Source organism: Dermacentor andersoni, chromosome 1 (genome assembly GCF_023375885.2).
Source record: "Dermacentor andersoni chromosome 1, qqDerAnde1_hic_scaffold, whole genome shotgun sequence".
Lineage (NCBI taxonomy): Eukaryota > Metazoa > Arthropoda > Arachnida > Ixodida > Ixodidae > Dermacentor > Dermacentor andersoni.
In genome coordinates, this window is record NC_092814.1 from 382035220 (window position 1) to 382057152 (window position 21933).

At 45.0% G+C, this 21933-nt stretch overlaps 1 protein-coding gene across 1 annotated transcript in view; it reads left to right on the plus strand.

Moving 5' to 3' along the window:
- The first annotated feature begins 5227 nt into the window (after positions 1 to 5227).
- Positions 5228 to 21933, plus strand: part of LOC126518711 (uncharacterized) — a 35805-nt gene continuing 19099 nt past the window's right edge. The window contains exons 1-3 of the mRNA XM_050168476.3: positions 5228 to 5425; positions 7056 to 7349; positions 14478 to 14578. Of these exons, the coding sequence (XP_050024433.3) occupies positions 5296 to 5425; positions 7056 to 7349; positions 14478 to 14578 (525 nt within the window). The 5' untranslated portion in view covers positions 5228 to 5295. The remainder of the gene's footprint in view (positions 5426 to 7055; positions 7350 to 14477; positions 14579 to 21933) is intronic.

Sequence of the window (21933 nt, forward strand, 5' to 3'; positions counted from 1 at the left end):
CCATTCTTCGCCATTTTGACCCTCAAGCGCCAACCGAAATCCATACCGATGCAAGCGGTGTAGGCCTTGGCGCTGTGTTGGCACAGCGTCAACCTGGCCACACAGAATACGTCGTCGCATACGCGAGTCGCACGTTAACCAAGTCGGAAACAAATTACAGCGTTACAGAAAAGGAGTGCTTGGCCATTGTGTGGGCGCTTGGCAAGTTTCGCCCATATTTATACGGCCGATCGTTTGACGTAGTGACCGAACACCACGCACTATGTTGGCTGTCGACGCTCAAAGATCCATCCGGCCGCCTTGCCCGCTGGGCATTGCGAATCCAAGAATATGACATCCGCGTGGTTTACCGTTCCGGGCGAAAGCACTCCGATGCTGACGCGATATCCCGATCGCCGCTTCCCCCGAAGGCCCGTGACGACTCCGCCTGCGAGTGTACATTATCCTCTCTGGACGTTGACACTATCGCTGCTGCACAGCGTAATGATCCCTGGACTGCATCTCTGCTCGACCTTCTCTCGGATACGTCGAAAGTTCCAGCGTCACGTACGCTTCGGCGCCAAGTTCCTCATTTTGCGATTCGAGACCAGCTACTATATCGACGCAACTATGCCCCAGAGGGACGCACCTGGTTACTCGTTATTCCGAGAACCTTGCGATCAGAGCTCTGCTCCTCGTTCCACGTCGACCCTCAGTGTGGCCACGCGGGAGTCTTCAAAACCTACGAAAGACTTCGACACCGCTATTACTGGCGGGGAATGTACAATTTCGTTCGAACGTTCGTCCGCTCTTGTCGTGAGTGCCAACGCCGTAAAGCGCCACCACACAACTCCGCCGGTGAACTCCAGCCTCTGCAATGCCCATCCCGACCCTTTGATCGCGTGGGCATAGATCTCTACGGGCCACTTCCGTTGACTCCTACCGGCAACAGGTGGATAATCGTTGCGGTAGACCACTTAACCCGTTATGCGGAGACCGCTGCTCTACCAAATGCTACAGCGCAAGAGGTCGCCAATTTCATACTTCACCGTTTTCTCCTTCGTCATGGAGGTCCACGTGAACTTTTAAGCGACAGAGGCCGCGCCTTCTTATCTGAAGTCATCGAACAACTGCTTGCTGAATACGCTATTGTTCATCGTAAATGCACTGCTTATCACCCACAGACTAACGGTACCACGGAACGCTTTAATCGAACTCTTGGTGACATGCTCGCCATGTATGTTTCACCTGATCACTCTAATTGGGACCTCGTTCTTCCGTTTCTCACCTATGCCTACAACACCGCGACTCAGGCCACTACCGGATTCTCACCCTTTTACCTTCTTTACGGCCGTCATCCTTCGCACACAATCGACACCATTCTGCCCTACCGGCCAGACCCATCCGAATGCCTGCCGATCTCGGAAGCCGCCATACACGCCCGAGGAATGTCGCCAGCTGGCCCGCCTATTCACCTCGGACGACCAGAACCGTCAAAAAGCCGTTCACGATGCCCAGAACTCGACTCCCACTTTTCTCCCGGGCGCTCTCGTCTGGTTGTTAGTGCCACACCGCACGCCTGGGCTCGCTTCAAAACTCCTTCCGAAGTACGACGGGCCATACCGCGTTCTCGAGAGAACATCACCCGTGAATTACCTGATTGAGCCGCTAACGCCGCCGTCCGACATGCGACGTCGTAACCGCGAAGTCGTTCACGTTCAGCGTCTCAAGCCGTATCACGATTCTACCGTCCTTCCAGAAACCTAAGTCGCCAGGATGGCTCCTTTTTTTTTCCGCGGGGCCATTGTAAGGAAGATAACGAACGTGCGCACTGGGTCAGCAGCATCGGCAGCATCAAGCGCGCAGCGGAAGCTCGAGCTCGGGAACTGCTCGGTGCGTCGTAGAACCGGCGGTCGCTACGAACCCTAATAAATCTCCTTTACAATATATATATATGCGTGGTGCTTCAACTATCTATCATGCACCGAAATTTAAATATATGCAAATTCCACGTAGCTTGAAGAAATCAAGGTAATTGTGGTTGCCGGCCCTTGGAATACTCCGATTACTTCTTGCATCTCGCCTAATTACATAATTACTCAAGGTATTATTCAACTTTTCAAATATTGTAATTACACAAAAAGTGTTAATGATAAAAGTCTACACTAACATGGAAAACTCCCGATACAGCTTTCTGTAGCTCAATACATGCTACATAAAAGTGTTATTCCGAGCGTGAAAGTAGCCCGCGAATGCACGTGAAATTGCCGCGCGATTGGCCGCTTGAGGCACTTTGTACGTATGTGGTGCATGACAGTTGGGATACCTTGTATAAAGGAAGATGCCCAACTTCACGCGGCTCCCAACTCATGGGGTGGACCTCAGCGTCCATTTGACCTCAATCTGACAAATTGAGGTGTCATTTGAGGTGAGGTTGGCAACAGGTCAAAATTTTGTGAGCGAGGTCAGAAGTCTCACTCGCAATGTTAACTCAACCTTTTGCGCGAGTCTAAGGTTGAGTGAAGTGCGATGCTCAGTGAGGTCGAGTTCCGAGCTCAATCTTTTCCGCGGCTGTTTACGTGCACGTCTGCTCCTCCAGAACAAATGAGCCCACGGTAATAATTATGATTCCTTCTGATGTAATTTTTCATATATGTTGACGCATGTCTACGTGTAGGTGTTAGCCCGAAGAAGCTTGAGTGGCACCCTTTCGTGTGTAATGTCATTTGTTGGCCTCTGCTGCCGTGACACGCGCGTGCTCGCAATACGCGAAGGTTGCTTGACGCTGTCATCGAGTGTACCGTGTGGACCTTCAAGTTTGAACTACAGCTTACGCTATTTCTAGAACACTACACGCTGTGAAGTCGAGCGGCCAGAGACGCCGCCTGGCAGGCCGTCCGCGAAACGCTTAGTCTGAATCGAGTGTTAGGCTATCTATCAGTGCGTGCGCGACGCCCTGAATATCTTACGACGACCGTTGTGTGGAGGTATACGACACTAGTAATTGTTCGTCTGCCTTCATTAGACAAAGAACTGCAGCACTGCCGTTTATGGGCTGTGATAAGTGGGATTTGCTTGCGCAGCGTGCTCTGCCCGGTAAGTCGCGCGCGCTGTAGGCTACTCACATTTCATTTCAGTTGCCAAGCCCTTAAGCGCCTTTCGTATAACTTCGTCCAATTGTGAGCGCTGCACAAGCTACACCATGAACGCATACGCTCAGTTTTCTATATTACTGCTTTAAGAACATTACCGAAAGCGCTGCATGTTATTCTCAAGGAATGAGGTCGCTGCGGTGCGTTACTGCTCTGCTACAGGAGCAGCGCGTCCATCGAATAAACGGGGCATCAAATAAGTGACGGATCAGTGCACGAACAGGCATGATGCTAGCCGAACGTGCTAAAAAATTAAAAAGCTAAAAAAGTGTGCAAACAAATTGTGCAGCTGATTGCCAGGTGTCATGTATACGTGACATTATTTCGCGTTTAAAGGAACATTACGCGCTTTTAGTGTAAAAATTGACATGCTTGGGGAGTCAACCGAGACGCCTCAGACACCAAGGCAGCCTATAGCCAGCAATAACAGTCACACCATCATCTGCCGATTGCAACATCTTCGTTATGCCTTTGGAACAATATTATCAATTGGCGGCAATAAGAGACTTTCAATACCAGAATATGACCGAACCATAGCGAAACGTCGCTGCTTACGTATATTTCAATGCGTACCGCCGACAGATAGCTGGCAGGTTTTCGTTGGTTATCAGATCTTTGAGACACCTAGTTGAAAGCGCGCAATAATACGGGACAAAGTAGGCAAAGTTTCTTAGTGATGTGACACAGTGCTGACCTACCAGGGAAAATTAAACTTGATGTTCCACCATGCCACTAGCCATAAGAGCAACACGTCACGAAAGACATTGCTTGGCCCTGCACGGTACTCGGTTTGGCCCATCGTGGAAGCGTTTGTTCATAAAACAAAAATATTTTCACTTGGGCATCGACCTCTCTTTTTGATATACACAGGGCATCCCAACTAATATGCGCCAGCATTTAAAAATACGCAAATGCCACGTAGCTGCACAGAATCAGGGTAATGTTGTTTGACTTGGTTTGGAGATACTCATATGATTGTTTGCATTCCGCCTAATTACATAATTAGTATTAATTAATTCTTTAATCGACTTCCTAAATATTGCAATTAGACGAAAAGTGTGAATGAGAAAATTGTAGAGCGACATGAAAAACTCCCGATACAGGTTTCTTTAACCCAATACGCGCTGCATAATAGTTTTTCCCAGCGCGAAAGAAGCCCGAGATTTACACGCAAAATTGCCGCGCGTCAGCAGAGGGTCAGCGCCTGTCTGATTGGTTCTTTCCTTTTCGTTCGTGTGTTTTTGCGCTGTTCCTTAAGATGAAGCTGCGCTAACTCGCCCAAATGTCAGTGCTGCCCTGTGCCCTCCTCCACTCAACGGCGGAGCGTCTATCGCCGTAAACAGGTTCCAACGTGGAACCGAAGGGGGTGCACCACGATTCCTACGAAGGCAATGCACCACGCGTAAACGCTGTCGCATAGTGATGTCCGTGATTCGCTAACGAATGCGACACGCTACTGTCACATTCCATGTAAACGTGGTTTGTGTTTCTGTTCGTCTTTGTCTTTGCGCTCTCACTTCGCTGTCAGCAAATATCATCTTCACCACAAGGACATGCGTGTTTTGATCAGTGCGATCGCTGAAAACTCTCGAGAAGCAACCGCATTCGTTCGTGTTGCTCCTGTCCGCCAGCACTCTCTCTCCTGTCTACGCGCAGCTCGTCCCTTCAGCGAGGGCGTTCTTGATGTACACTCTGCACAAAATTTCGCCGGAAATACTCCCGCCCGTGTCGACTTGTTGGACCAGTGTAGTTTGCCACGCGCCCTGGGCTTGTTTCTACCTTGTTACGACAGCCATGGTAAGCCCTGTCTATTCGCGATTCCAGGCTTTCACAACACACTGACAAATCCTAGTCGTCAATGGCAAGGTCATCCGCCAGCAAAGCAGCGCTTGGGCGTGGTTTTTCCTTTCCCTAATCGGCGCGCTCTGGGCCTCCCAAGTGCAACAACCGGCAGCGTGTACACGATAACTTGCCACAAAGTATTTACCAGCTGGGAAGCACTAGACTTGTGAGCTGTTAAATTCTTCCGCACTCGGCACGTCACTCCGAGAGAATACTGGAATGTAACGTAGTGTGCTTCACGAGTGCTTCAACTTTGTCTGCTGCTTTCCAGCACGGAAAGTTGAGCTTCCACAGAAGCTGGGCATTTGAAGGTACGAACAAGATGTCCTCGAGGTGTACTGTTCCTATTAACAATCTGCAACCTTGGACGTACTACATAGCGAGCCTCGAAGGTTGCTCCGGTGAAATCTGCAGTTCCGCAGTGAACACAACATTGATAACGCCACCAACAGGTAAGGACACATATTTTTAAAAACAAGTGTTGAAGTAAAAAAAAAATATTGTAGGCACGTAAGCAAGTATACATGCATGATGCATGCAGAAAGAGTTAAATCGATATTATAAGGAAAATGCTCAGGTCGACCTGAGCGAGCCTGTTACAGTCAGCTATTCAACGTTGTGGTAACGGGGGGCAAACGCATAAAGCGAATGAAAGAAAAACTTGAAGCACCTCTTGAGCCGCAAATGAAGTTCGCTGCCCTGAGGCTCGCTGTGGGCCACATATCCCAAAAAGATATTTAAAGAATTGGCGGACTGACTATGCATGCGTGTGCCATTTGACAGCAGCATGATAGTTGTGCCATTCCGAAGGAAACGCACACACACACACACACACACACACACACACACACACACACACACACACACACACGCACACACACACACACACACATATATATATATATATATATATATATATATATATATATATATATATATATATATATATATATATATATATATATATATATAAACGCTATGAAAGGGGGTTAACCGAGGGGCCCGATTTTTATTAGTCATATCATAAGAAGCGAACAAACACTGACACCAAGGACAACATAGGGGAAATTACTTGTGCTTAATAAATAAAATAAACAAACGATAAATTAATGGAAATTAAAGTGGATGAAAAAGCAATTTACCGCAGGTGGGAACAGGAACCCACAAGCTTCGCATTTCGCGTGCGATGCTCAACCAATTCAGCTACCACGGCGCCGTTTTCCCATCCACTTTCTTGGGTATTTATGTGTCCTAGTAGAACCCGAAATGCGAAGGCTGTGGGATCGTTCCCCACCTGCGGCAAGTTGTTTTTTCATCCACTTTAATTTCCATTAATTTATCGTTTCTTTATTTCATTTATTAAGCACAAGTAATTTCCCCTATGTTGTCCTTGGTGTCAGTGTTTGTTCGCTTCTTATGATATGACTAATAAAGATCGGGCCCTTCGGTTAACCCCCTTTATATATATATATATATATATATATATATATATATATATATATATATATATATATATATATATATATATATATATATATATATATATATATATATATATATATATATATATATATATATATATACGGTGAAAGCTTCATGAAGGACAACGTGCTATTCACACCACTCTATTCTGCTGCGAAATGCTGCCTGTCAGATCTTGAATACGGGAGCGGCGTGTTCGTAAAGCGCCCACGCGCCCATATTTCCATCCCAGATATGACCACTGATCATTTAACGCTGAACTTTCGTGACGCTTAACAAAAGCGATTGCACCAATCCTTGTTATTTGTTTTCCTGTCATTTTAATTCACGTGCCTACAGTGTCAAAATATCCCCAAACGTGTTCCGTTATAATCAACGCTTCCCCTCCAACTCCTTCCCATGTTCCTCCCCAATGAGCCGATCTCTACCACTAGCTAACGCAAAAGAGGCACCGGCAATTTCGCCGAATGGTTCGCTACAGCTAAGCACATACACGACAGAATGGGAGTGTGTTAGAGAAATACTCAGTAGCTTGGATTGGACTGACTCTTGAAACAACCATTTTTTTCCCTCTGTTTTGTGCCCTTCTATTCTTCATAGAACTACCAAGACCCTCGGTGACCAGAGTTGAAGCCGCGAGCAACAGCTCGTTTGAAATTGCCTGGGAATTCTCGCAAAATGACACCCGCCTGTACGACGGCTTCCGTGGGAAGTACTGTCCGAGTAACCTTGCATCGTGCGTAGAATTTGAAACCAATGACAAAAATCTGACCGTGCACGGGCTCTATCCTGGCACCACCGTCCAAGTTAACGTGCAAGCGCAGTTCAGAAGTTCGGACGGAAGATTACTGGTTGGTTATGTTGCAGCGGCGGCTGTTACTACCTGGAAAGACAGTAAGTGCGACGTTCACCTCATCTGCAGAGTACGGTCAGTTTTTCTGTCCGCCGCTTGTGTATATCTTCTCCCAGTGTTTCTCAACGTTATACCAACGCCCCGACACCGACCGCTGGTGCTGCTGTTTCATCATTGTAATCATGATGAGAAAGCTCCGAGTTATGAACATTGCGCTTTTAGTTGCAGAAAATACTGTGACCGCTGGTCTAATGAAAGCTTCAGGGTGCCTCATAAATTGTTAAATAGTTATACATGCCTTGCGTCGTAGTAAAAGAGAGATAGAGAGTAGAATATCAGAAAGCAGAGGCGGAAAAGTAAGCGCACATTATTATTTTTTTATCCCTTGTTTTTCTTCTGTCACAGAAGAAGTCCAGAGCATTTGACCGAGCTTTTAAACTCAGGCATTAAAATGTTAAAAACAGTATTGTCAATCTCATATGCCATACCGGAGAATAAACATATTACATGCAGAGCACACAACCAGTACTAACTTACGGTGCTTGCGGAATATTTTCATATCACAGAAACAAGCAAACAAAAACTTGTCGGACCTGTAGCCGAAGGCTAGTAGGTGGTCCGATAAATAAAATACAGGCAAATCCTAGCATAGCAAGAAAAGTAACAGACAATACGCAGATAAGAGTGTATCCTTACACCAAATATATATATATATATATATATATATATCATCAGCCTAGTTACGCCCACTGTAGGGCAAAGGCCTCTCCCATACTTCTCCAACTACCCCGGTCATGTGCTAATTGTGGCCATGTTGTCCCTGCAAACGTCTTAATGTCTTCCCTTCCCTTGGAATCCAGTCCGTAACCCTTAATGACCATCGGTTATCTTCCCTCCTCATTACATGTCCGGCCCATGCCCATTTCTTTTTGTTGATTTCAACTAAGATGTCATTTACCCGCGTTTGTTCCCTCACCCAATCTGCTCTTTTCTTATCCCTTAACGTTACACCTATCATTCTTCTTTCCATGGCTCGTTGCGTCGTCCTCAAGTAATAATTAATATATATATATATATATATATATATATATATATATATATATATATATATATATATATATATATATATATATATATATATACACACACAGGGTGTCCCAGCGAACTTGGACCAAGATTTTAAGGATACCCCAGAGCTCTAGAGAAATCGTACCGATCGCATAGTAGCCGTAGTCGTATGTACTGACAGCCACAATTTTTTAATCACGAAGTATTACATAATCAATTACTTTTGATGAGTGAACTTTTTAATGATTACTTGAATTGCAAAGATATCAATTACACAGTTGTAGGGCACCTTAAATAACCTATATATATAACCTATATAGGGACACCCTATATATATATATACACACACAAAATGCATGTTGCTCACTTTTGTATGTAGTGCGTCACGATAATTTTGTATTTTGCTTAATTGCATAATTAGGCAGGATTAATTAACGAAGTTCTAAAGCAACGAAGCTAGGAAAAATATTCCACTTAGAAAGTCCGCGAAATACAAGAATGCCCGTAAAATGCAAAAAAATGCCACGTGACAAGCGCGCTTGCGCGTCGTGATTGCAGCGCTCCCAAACATTTCTCGCACAAACGAACATAGCATCTAGCAGGGCGTGCTGCTGCCTAAAAGGCGACAGGCGTTGACTGTGCGATTTACGCCAGCGATGTGCTTCCCTCGCGGCGGTTCATGATGGAGATAAGCAGGCGCAGCGGCAGCACATCCGGTTAAATGCTATGTTCGTTTGTGCGAGAAATGTTTGGGAGCGCTGCAATCACGACGCGCAAGCGCGCTTGTCACGTGGCATTGTTTTTTTATTTCGCGGGCACGTGCAGTAAGCGGAAAAACACTAATACTTAATAGATAGAAAGACAGAAACTGTTTATTCGGGGCGTTTTGCAAGCCACTCTGCAACTTTCTAAGTGGAATATCTTTCCTAGCTTCGTTGCTTCGAAACTTGGTTAATTAATCCTGACTAATTATCCAGTTAAGCAAAATACAAAAGATAGCTTGACACACCACATACAGAAGTGAGCAACATGCATTTGGTCGCGTCGTCTTAGAGTGAATCGGCATATTTTTAAACTCTGGCTAAAGTTAGCTGAAACACCCTGTACATTTATATACACAGGGTGTTTCACCGAACACTTTAAAAAAGTTTTAACGGTTGCCTGTGGCAGATAGCACAATTCTAGCTCATGAGCTGCTCTACTCGAAGAGGCGGACATTACTTACACAAAAAATTGAAATTCATATTTGACTAGTTAACGAAATTATATAATTAAGTTTTTTTAACTAATTACATTATGGCCCATATCGTAATTTACAATTTCTAACCGTGGAGTTCGCAAGGTGCATCTACTTGGAACGAATTCTGAGGACGACACCAGTTTCTAGATATTAATTTCCGAAGTTTCCAGAGAAATGCATTGGCGTTCCAGTTACTTTCTCATCAAAACGTCCTTTTATGCATTGAACCACAAATGTAGCTGTCAAAAAAAAAACAGCAATTATTGTACGAGTGTATGAGAATTTTATTATGATTACTCTTCATTAGCATAATAAAACTTATCGCAATACAAATATATTTAATGGTACATACTAGCACAATGCACCTGTGAATGAACTATGAATACAATGCAGTGTATTTCGTGGACTGTACGAAAAAAATAACTTTGACATGGGAAATATTTATTGAAACGTAATTAAGTTTAAGTAATATTGTTTAGCGTTGTATGCCAAATCTGGGGAAATAATTTGCGTTCGTAGTTTATTTCGACGTGTGATACCTGCGAACACCAACAGACCTTGTCCATATACGTTATTACATAGGGCAAGATTAGAATGCCCATCGTTAACACTTCTGGTTTTTCGCATTGAAAAAGGAAACACTGAAATGCTAAAAGAGTAGTTGTATCTCACAACCCTTTAATTGGATATGGTTATGCTCTGTTCGCATTGTAGATCAAATGGTAATATGTGAAAGTGGTTGAACAATGACGCCGTGTAATCATTAATTTTAGAGCGAGACAGTTCTAATCGCTCGTTTCTGAAGTTTCCTAATGAGGTTCAAGAAACTCCTCATCCCCAGGAATCTATGCAATACCTTAATTGGTACCCGCCATGATTGGTCAGTGGCTATGGTGTTGGGCTGCTGAGCACGAGGTCGCGGGATCGAATCCCGGCCACGGCGGCCGCATTGCGATGGGGACGAAATGCGAAAACACCCGTGTACTTAGATTTACGTGCACGTTAAAGAACCCCAGGTGGTCGAAATCTCCGGAGTCCTCCACTACGGCGTGCCTCATAATCAGAAAGTGGTTTTGGCACGTAAAACCCCATAATTGAATTGATTGGCCTTAAGTGGCTTTCTATAAAAGCAATATACATTGGACGCAAAAGGCGCGCGTCCATGTATAGCCACGGGCTTGTGTCAAGCCATCGCATCCGGATTCTAATTTGGAACAAACGCTATATATGTGCGACGCGATCAGGAGGACGCAGACAAACATGGTATCCCGAACACTAGCTTTTATTCTTCGTCTCTCTTCGCTTCCAGCCATGGTGCGTCTCGCACCGTTACATATTCCCCCGAGGGAATGCGCGCTGCAAACCACATGAGAGGGAGCAACGAGAGACGGGTCAACGAAAGCATTATGCAGATCCCACGCAATGTGGGGATCGTTGTAAGCGAAGCCCCTGTCCATGATGGGATATGCCGTGATGACACGTCACATCGTGGCAGAAGTATTAAACTTGGATTGGATTATGGGGATGTTCACGCCAAAACCACAATCAGATTATGAGGCACGCCGTACTGGGGGACTCCGGATTAATTTTGACACCGTAGCAAACCTGCAGTATTTCCGAGGAGAACGCGGTGTCCCCCAACAGAAAAGCAGAGAATGACGCGTCTTCCGCTTACATTATAACAGTATGTATTGAGAACAGTCTCTAGATTCAAAGGAAACGTTCAGAGTCAAGGTTTTTCTAGCCGTTTTGAACCACCAGATTGCGGAGCTGACTAGGCGGTTCACGGAGAAAAATGATGTACTCTGCGGAGTCAGCGCCCTTTACCCTCGGAGTAAGAATTTTATGGACATTTCCTTAGTCAAGCCTTTCGCCGAGCACTATTCATGCGACATCGAAAGCGTTGAAGTCGAGTGCAAACAGGTAACGAAACTTCTTCAATGCATCGAAGCCGAAAGGAATTGCAAGATAGAGACACTGCTGCAACTGGTGACTGTCTTGGGAGAATATAAACTAGCCTTCCACGAACTGCACAAGCTAGGTGTTCTCGCCGTGACGATACCGTCATCGTCATCATCTTGCGAGCAGACGTTTTCGTACCTTCGAACATTGGAAACTTCACAGCGAGTTGACGAATAACCATCTGAGCGACCTAGCTGTACTTGCGCTCGAGCGATCTCTTGCCAATAAGACAGACCTTCAGCGTGTTGTCGACATGTTTGATGCTGCGCACAGTAATCGACGTATGCGTCTGCACTAGTATGCCGGTATAATGATAGCCCATCGTATCTCTGCGGCGCTTTTGCGGGGAAATTGTGCGGCGCGGGCGCAGGACTGATACCTATGCCGGTATCAACACTCGCTTGACCATCGAATAAATCCCGGCTGCGTATTGTTGTGTACTGTCACAGCGCAAACGTTTGCATCTGTGGTTGTGACGAAACCTTCCTCTGTCCCTGTCATCGCTTTGAAAGAGACTCCATACAGGGTGCTGTCCGAGGCCGCATCGGTGGCCTAGCTTGTGTAGTGAAAAGTGTATAGTCGGAAAGCTGTTACTTGCTTTTGTGCAACATGCTGTACTGTATGGCAAAATATGACACTGACTGAAATGCATGTTGCGTGCTCTCTTCTATTTGTTTTGTTATTCTTTTCCCATTTACCTTTTTGTTATTTTTGTTTCCATTTCCAACGTTTAGAATCATCAGCCGCCGCCACAAGGGTGTATTAACTTTATTTTTTTTGTGTGTAATCTAGCGCATTTTTACCAAAGTTGGAATTGATATGCACATTTATTAGATATGTTAGTTCTCTCTCCTGTTGTGAAATATACTCTTTCGAAGCTATATTGCGATCTAGTTAACTGATATTATATTGTTTCTGCAGGGTATGTTTTTTTCCCTTTATTTAATACAGTTTTTTATGTATGTGCTTTATCATGTATTGTATTAATTTTCATTTTCTTGGAAGGAGCACTGCTGTGGAAATATGCTAAATATTTATTTATATATTTATTGCGATGCTGGAATAGCTTCTTCACACTGATGTGTCTAGGAGGCCTTCAGGCCCGTTAAACATGCTAAAAACACAACGCATAAGTTCCCCGCCTCCCTCCCCCCCCCCCCCCCCTCCGAAGGAATTCTCCGGTCGTGGGTCCCCCGCCTTCAGTCAAACAATCCTGGTTTCGCCCCTGTGCTGGTGGTTCGACGTGTGCGTTTTCTGAAACGAGTGCTGGTTGCACTAAGTTTTTGAGGTGATGTTTTTGTTGCTTTAGTATGCCATAAGGTCGCACCTGTCCTTTTGGCCGTCGTTTGGGATGTTGTCGCATTTGTCATACTAGGCGTGTCCCATTTGTCATACTAGGCGCAGTCTTGATTACTGGCGTTGAAGGCATTCATTCCTAGGAAAACGACATAGTGGCCGAGTTGTTCTTCTTTCGATAGCTCCTCGATAGCTTCTTTCGATAGATGCCTTCTTTCGATAGCTCTCTTTTTCGACGACGTCGTCGTCTGTGTCGGATTTGTCCTTCCCTTAGCCGAACTTGTTCTTGGAGGCGCTGGCACCGCGCTTTCTGCGGCGGCTTGTTTGATGGTGAGGTTCATGTGTGTGGTTCTTCAGAAGCCACTTATTCATGTGACGTCATGCTGAGCGGACACTTCTGTTAGTTGGCAATTTGTGATATCTGGTGTCCCTGATGCTTCTGTAATGCCAGCAGTTTGCTGAGGTCTAGTGTGTGGAGCTTGAGATATGCAAATTAGCTTGAACTCCACATGTAAGCTGTTCATCCGCTGCGGATGAAGGTAAATGCTCTTCGTCGTGAAATGAACATACGGTGTTCGTGGTTTCATTGCGGTGTTCTGGCGGAAAGTAAGTTGGCTTAATTCGCTTCGTTTCATTGATTGCGTCCATGCAGCCTGAACTCCCAGGTGGCCGATCAGTGGACGATGTCGCAATGGATATGGCTTCATCACTTACTTCCGGTGATAGGGCTGTCTGTGCAAAATATGAAGTGTCCTGCGCGAACGAAGTGACTCTGTGAAGCACAGGCTGCGGAATGCGCTTCATAGAAGAATTGAATTGATTTCTGAAGTTTTCCGTGCAAAGACCACGATTTGATCGTGATGCACGCCGTAGAGGGGGCCTCCGGATTAATTTTGACCACCGAAGAACCACCGAAGCCAAGCGGAGATAATCTCTGGTTAACCTCCTTGTCTTTCCTTTGCCTTTCTCTCTGTCTCTTGGTGCATATGAAAAAAACACCCTTATCGCTCAATACATTGAATACACTGCAGACATTAACGAGATGCGTCCCGTGTATGTTTTTTTCTTTAATGTGACACGCAGGTCGTTCTTTGAAAATAAGTTTATTCTTCCGAGGTACCATGAACGAATTCAAACGCGTACGCCCCACGTATTACTTTAAGACGAACCATATGAAAATTGGCCAGGTACGTCGTGCGTACGTTCCATAATTTACGTCTGTGTCCATCCAACATAGCTCTAAACTTTAGAATAGACACGTAGGGCATACCTTTGGCCATAATTTAAAAGCAAAGCGTTCGTGAGATTTTTATTTGCACACTAGGCACACTGAGGTGGAAGCAAATCTGCTCTTTAAAGCTCTTAAATAGAAACAGGATGAGTCTACGCTCTTGAATCTTGTGGCCCTTCTGCTGACTCACACCCTTTTGTGTTGTCTCTAGCGCTTAAGTTTATTCATCTCCAAGACATCACCTGTAACAGTAAAATGCATACAGTACATTCAGCCCTACACTTCTCCTTTATGATAAGCCTGACTGCGGCGCTTTCTGCATAGTTCATTACATTTTTTCACGAAATTATTTTTTTAATATACCACTCGCAGCCCCCGACCTAGATGTCACACTCGAAACCAACGTTCAAGATGAAGTTGCAACCTCTTTGCTACGCTGGGTGTGCGTCAACAGCAGCGTCGATTACATCCAGGTACGAGTCGTTCGAAGTAAGGAACAAGTAAGGTTCAGCAGTACATGCTTGGACAAATTAGTGACAGTTCATGGCGGTGTTTTGTGCCGCGCGCAAATGGTTTCATGCCAAAAGTATTTAAGCACAATGGGCGCTCTTTCTCCCGAGCACTGTTTTTCCTAAGTTTTATATACGCTGCCCAAAACACCGCCCGTGAACTGAAGTTCACCTTCTTGACGACGTGTGAATGTTTCAACCACTGGGCATATGTTGTGGCGACGACTGTGCTACGTCCAATGGGGTCACGTGGAGTCAGGATGATGTCACGTGGAGGACACATCACGTAGGTTCGCGTTGATGTCGGCGATCATGCTCGTACACCAGGGGTACTATAGCGTAAAATTATTCCAAACTTTTCTAATCCAATTCGGCCATCAGCCCTCCGCGATTGTTAAAAAACTTTTTGGACTGCCCCCCCTTCACCTGTCTGTCACGCGACGTCACGAAAACCGCGATAGCCTCCATCTGATATGGTGTGTCCACACTGATTATGCATGATTTGACCGAACAAAAGAAATATTTTTATTTCTCATTCGACGCCTTTTCGCCATTATTTCTCTGCTATTGGTCAAAAGTTTTCGGGCTGCGCCCATTTCAGCTGCCTGTCACGCGACGTCACAAAACCGCAAAAACTCACCGCGTCAAAGTGAAGTGTACGCGCTAAAGATGCATTGATATGCCGAACAAAACTGAGTTTTCTTCTGGATAGCCGCAGGCTGCCCCGTTCCGAAAGGAATACAAGATGGCTGCCGCTAATCGCTCAGGCACTGGCCACTCGCAGCTGCCGGAGAGCATGGGTTTATTTGCGTATACAAAACTTTTTTCGTTGCCGTGTAACGCCTTCGAGCACTTTCGGCACGTTTACAACCTCGTTCTGCCAACTCTTCTTTGCTGAGGATCCGGTTTAGCGCAATTCTTTGGCTTTCGTTGCATGCTGCCGCGATTTTCAACCAGCCACCGCAAGCTAAGTAAGGGAAAGCGGACCAATCGCAGACGCCGACACCACCCTCTTCATCCGGTTATGGATTTTGAGTGCACTGGCTCGGTCCCATCGAATCCTTCTCCACTTGAGCGTGCTTCTCGCCTCTTTCCAGCCAATTAGATAAAACAAGCCGCTCAGTGTAGGCAATGTTAGTCGTTTTTCAAGCAAACAAAAGTGACCCTTTCTTCGCAATGCCTCAATACTTCAAGAGTGCCGGATAGTTGGAAGAATGCCAACACCATAATAAGCCTTAAGTAGGGAGACGCCAAAGAACGGAAAAATTATAGGCCAGTTAGCTTGCTATTTGTTTTGTGCAATATATTCCCATAGGTAATTTCTAATATAATCAGGGCAACACTTGGCTTCATTCAATGGAGTGAATAGGCTGGCTTCAAGAAGGGTTATATTCAACAATGGATAGAATTCATGTCATCAGTCAGATAATTCAGAAATCTGCGGCATACAATCAACCACTTTGTATTAGTTTCATATATTACGCAAATCATGAGAAGCCAACAAACAAAGACACCAAGGAAAACATAGGGGAGATTACTTGTACTTACTAAATGAATTAAAAAATGATAAATATAATGGCATGAAAGTGGATGAAGAAACAACTTGCCGCGAGTGGGGAACGATTCCACATCTTCGCATTACGCGTGCGAGCACGCGTAATGCGAATGTAATATGCACACTGGTGACCTTGTCGATGCCATTTTTATCGCCTTTTATATACCTATGGTACTTTCCTAAATGTTAAAATTTCGTAGAAACGAAATGCTTTTCTGAATAACTCTCGCTTACATTCATGTATTTCTAGTTTTCTTTGTCACTGCTCTTATTTCGTTAACTTTGACTCCATCGACTCCACTGTCGTCGACACACGATCACGCGTTCTGTAGACCTCTCTCCTAGGCCCATCGTTCTTTTTCCTATATATTAACGATCGACCTTGTAACACTTCATCTCATATGCGCTTATACGGCGATGACCGTGTATTTATTATGCAATCAAATCAGCTCAAGGCCGTTAGTGACTGCGTGATTAGTTTGCCCAGCATTGTACATGGTGCACGACTTGGACGATGAACATTACATTTCGCAAAACTGTTGTAATGTCCTTCATTTGAAGCTCATCTCAATTTTTTTAACTACAGCTTCAATGTTTCGCCGTTAGACCGCGTCGAAAAATATAGCCATCGTGGCGTCATCGTCACCAACAATATGTCTTCGTCTCAGCATATTGAAGTTGTTACTAAATAAAGCTTTACGAAAACCCCACTACCTGCGTCGCACACTAAAATCAGCTGCTCCCACCGCCACCAATATGCAAAGGGCAGAATTAGTGAAGCGTAGGTGTATTTAGCGGTATTTACAAATTGCAGCAACGCTGGATACACAAGATGGCTGCCCGAAACAGCCGCAAGCTCATTTTGCCAAATCCTCGCCTTTGTTCTGGTCCCACTATTCCCAACTGCTCCGTAACAATATTAGGCTACTCCTGTTGTTTGGGGCCGTTATAAGCAGCGTGATATTGATAAAATCGAGTCAGTTCAAAAGACACTAATACGATTTATTTGGCAGCGCAAAGGCCACGAATTTTCACTTTCTTTAAATATATACTTGTTAGGGCTCACCTTCTTCTCCTCACGCGATGCTGTTGAGTCATTAGCGTTTCTGCAATGCATAGTAGTTCTTGTCTTCTTTCTAACACAAAATACTTAGCACCTGCTAGGCCCTCTATGACGGGACATTTTCATGTGCTTAATTTCATGCTTTCTTGGCGCGAACTCGTGTTATCAAGTACACATTCTTTCCGAGAACCATAGCCCATTGAAATTCATTATCAGATGACACGCGTTCTTTGCCACTGTATCAGTTTTTAGACATGACGTACGATATTTAATTGCCCATGTTAAAGTGGTTTGTATCCATGTGTACTAGAGCCCCAAGGCCGGCTGCAGTATGTGCACGTAAGTAAATATGACATAAATAAAAGGAGTATTCAAGTTATTAGACTGGGAAGGAGTAATAATGAAAATCAACGGGGAGCATCTCAGCAACTAGTGGTTTGCAAGTGATATTGTTCTCTTCAGAAGTGATGAAAATGGTGTGCGACAAATCACTGAGGCTTTTAGCCAACAAAGTGTAAGAGTAGGTCTGAACGTTAATATGCAGAATGTTAGGATAATGTCCAATAGTCTGGCAAGTGAAAGAGAATTCTTGATTGGCAGTCGATAAGCCCCTAGAATCTAAGCTACAGCGCGATTTTCTAGGCCAAATATTCACAGGGGACCCCGACAATGAGAAGAAAATTTATAAACGTTGGTATTACCAAGTCATGACAAGCAGTTTACCGGTACCCTTGATGATAAGTGGACAATCATTGCATTCTACCGGTACTAGCATATGGGGCGGAAGTTTGGATGCTAATAAGGAAGTAGTGCTATTGGAGGAATTAGCGGGCAGTAAATGGGATATGATAGGGCTCAGTGCGGTTAGGAGGACAAAAGAAGCCTATACAGTGCTAAAAAGCGGGCACGTACTGTACTACCGTAGCTTAGCGGAGAGACGAGAACTAGGAGTAGGATTCCTGATTCATAAGGATATAGCGGGTAACACACAGGAATTATATAGCATTAACGAGAGGGTGGCAGGTCTTGTTGTGATACTTAATAAGAGGTACAAATTGAAGGTCGTACAGGTCTACGCCTCTACATCTAGTCATGATGACCAGGAAGTCGAAAGCCTCTATGAAGACGTGGAATCGGCGATGGGTAAAGTGAAAACAAAATACACTGTACTGATGGGCGACTTCAATGCCAGGGTAGGCAAGAAGCAGGCTGGAGACAAGTCAGTGGGGGAATATGGCATAGGCTCTAGGAATAGCAGGGGAGAGTTATTAGTAGAGTTTGCAGAACAGAATAATACGCGGATAATTAATACCTTCTTCCGCAAGCGGGATATCCGAAAGTGGACGTGGAGGAGCCCGAATGGCGAGACTAGAAATGAAATAGACCTTATACTCTGCACTAACCCTCGCATCATACAAGATGTGGACGTGCTCGGCAAGGTGCGCTGCAGTGACCATAGGATGGTAAGAACTCGAATTAGCCTAGACTTGAGGAGTGAACGGAAGAAACTGGTACATAAGAAGCCGATCAATGAGTTAGCGGTAAGAGGGAAAATAGAGGAATTCCGGATCAAGCTACAGAACAGGTATTCGGCTTTAACTCAGGACCTTAGTGTTGAAGCAATGAACGACAATCTTATGGGCATCGTTAAGGAGTGTGCAATAAATGTCTGTGGTAACTCCGTTAGACAGCATACCAGTAAACTATCGCAGGAGACGAAAGATCTGATCAAGAAACGCCAATGTATGAAAGCCTCTAACCCTACAGCTAGAATAGAACTGGCAGAACCTTGCAAGTTAATCAACAAGCGTAAGACAGCTGACGTAAGGAAGTATAATATGGATAGAATTGAGCATGCTCTCAGGAACGGAGGAAGCCTAAAAGCAGTGAAGAAGAAACTAGGAATAGGCAAAAATCAGATGCATATTAATATCATTACTAATATATATAAGGTAGTTCAAGTGGCTGAGGAGTTCTATAGAAATTTATACAATACCAGTGGCACCCACGACGACAATGGAAGAGACAATAGTCTAGAGGAATTTGACATCCCACAAGTAACGCCGGAAGAAGTAAAGAAAGCCTTGGGAGCTATGCAAAGGGGGAAGGCAGCTGGGGAGGATCAGGTAACAGCAGATTTGCTGAAGGATGGTGGGCAGATTGTTCTAGAAAAACTGGCCACCCTGTATACGCAATGCCTCGTGACCTCGAGCGTACCGGAATCTTGGAAGAACGCCAACATAATCTTAATCCATAAGAAAGGGGACACCAAAGACTTGAAAAATTATAGACCGATCAGCTTACTGTCCTTTGTCTACAGAGTATTTACTAAGGTAATCGCAAATAGAATCAGGAACACCTTAGCCTTCTTACAACCAAAGGACCAGGCAGGATTTCGTAAAGGCTACTCAACAATAGACCATATCCACACTATTAATCAGGTGATAGAGAAATGTGCGGAATATAACCAATCCTTATATATAGCTTCACTGATTACGAGAAAGCGTTTGATTCAGCCGAAACCTCAGCAGTCATGCAGGCATTACGGAATCAGGGTGTAAACGAGCCGTATGTAAAAACCACCGTTGTCCTCCATAAAGAAAGCAACAAAATCCCAATAAAGAAGGGCGTCAGGCAGGTAGTTACGATCTCTCCAATGCTATTTACAGCGTGTTTACAGGAGGTATTCAGAGACCTGGATTGGGAAGAATTGAGGATAAGAGGTAATGGAGAATACCTTAGTAACTTGCGATTCGCTGATGATATTGCCTTGCTTAGTAACTCAGGGGACCAACTGCAATGCATGCTCACTGACCTGGACAGGCAAAGCAGAAGGGTGGGTCTAAAAATTAATCTGCAGAAAACTAAAATAATGTTTAACAGCTTCGGAAGAGAACAGCAGTTTACCGTAGGTAGGGAGGCACTGGAAGTGGTAAGGAAATACATCTACTTAGGGCATGTAGTTACCGCGGATCCGGAGCATGAGATTAAAATAATCAGAAAAATAAGAATGGGCTGGGGTGAGTTTGGCAGGCATTCTCAGATCATGAACAGCAGGTTGCCATTATCCCTCAAGAGAAAAGTGTATAACAGCTGTGTATTGCCAGTACTCACCTACGGGGCAGAAACCTGGAGGCTTACGAAAAGGGTTCTACTTAAATTGAGGACGACGCAACGAGCTGTGGAAAGAAGAATGATGGGTGTAACGTTAAGGGATAAGAAGAGAGCAGATTGGGTGAGGGAACAAACACGAGTTAATGACATCTTAGTTGAAATCAAGAAAAAGAAATGGGCATGGGCAGGGCATGTGATGAGGAGGGAAGACAACCGGTGGTCATTAAGGGTTACGGACTGGATTCCAACACTCTTAGGCAAAGTTACACGCTTTGGCTTGCTCCTTCTGCCACACAACAGTAATCGTTATCTGCCTTGATGCGTTTCCTTTCTTTAATGCTGCGAGCCCGGAACTTTCCAGTAACGAACGGCACGCCCGTTATCTGAAGGGGCACTCCAAAGGGTGTAAACTGTTCTATGCTGATAACGCGCGTGCCGTTCGTTACTGGAAAGTACCGGGCTCGCAGCGTTAAAGAAAGGAAACGCATCAAGGCAGATAACGATTATTGTTGTGTGGCAGAAGGGGCAAACCAAAGGGTGTAACTTTGCCTAAGAGTGAAGGGAATGGAAGCGTAGCAGGGGGCGGCAGAAAGGTGGACGGATGAAATTAAGAAGTTTGCAGGTACAACATGGCCACAATTAGCACATGAGCCGGGTAGTAGGAGAAGTATGGGGGAGGCCTTTGCCCTGCAGTGGGCGTAGCCAGGCTGATGATGATAATGATGATGATGATGATGACGACGACGATGATGATGATGATGAAGGAAGGAAGCTTGAGAAGTAGTGAAGGACCGCGCAACGAGCGATGGGATTGAAAAATGATATAGACGGTAGGTTAAAAGATGGGAAGAGAGTGGTGTGGATTAATGAGCAAACGGAGGTAGTCGATTTACTAGTTCACATTAAGAGGTCGAAATAAAGTTGGACACTTCTTGTAACGGGTAAGGCAGATAGCCGTTTGCCTGTTACATTTACAGAATGGGCGCCAAGAGAAGGGAACTGCTGTCGAGGACAGCAGAGAAGTATAGGTGTCGGGTTGTAATTAGGAAGTTTGCTGGCATAAGGTGAGGCCACCTGGCACATGACAGGCGTAAGTAGAGATCGCTGGGAGAGACATTTGTTCTACAGTGGGCATATATAGACCGTTTCATCAGGCGAGGAGGATGGGGCGCGCGGAGAGCCTTTCCTCCTCTCTAGCTTGGGCGATCCGGCGCGGCGCTGCTTGAAAGCATTGCTGTCGCGTGCTGCGGAACGATTTCGAGATGTTTTAGATCTTACTTTGTGAAATTTACGCCATGTTCCTTCATATAAGGTCGTCAGGGAAGCCTTTCGATGCATCGGTAACTACTGCAGGCAGAAATATGTCTTGAGGGCACAAAAATGCGACGCGCATAATCAGCCGCGGTGTACGCGCATTATCAGTCGCGGTGCGTGTATGTGTTGTTTACTATATTGTTTATATCGATTTTAATTCAACAAAGAAAACCGGCATCTCTGTAGTACCAGCATTAAATGGTAAATCAGCTCACTGTCTGATCGATTGGCGTAGGGAGTAAAACATAAGAGCGCATGCTCGTGCACGGCCAA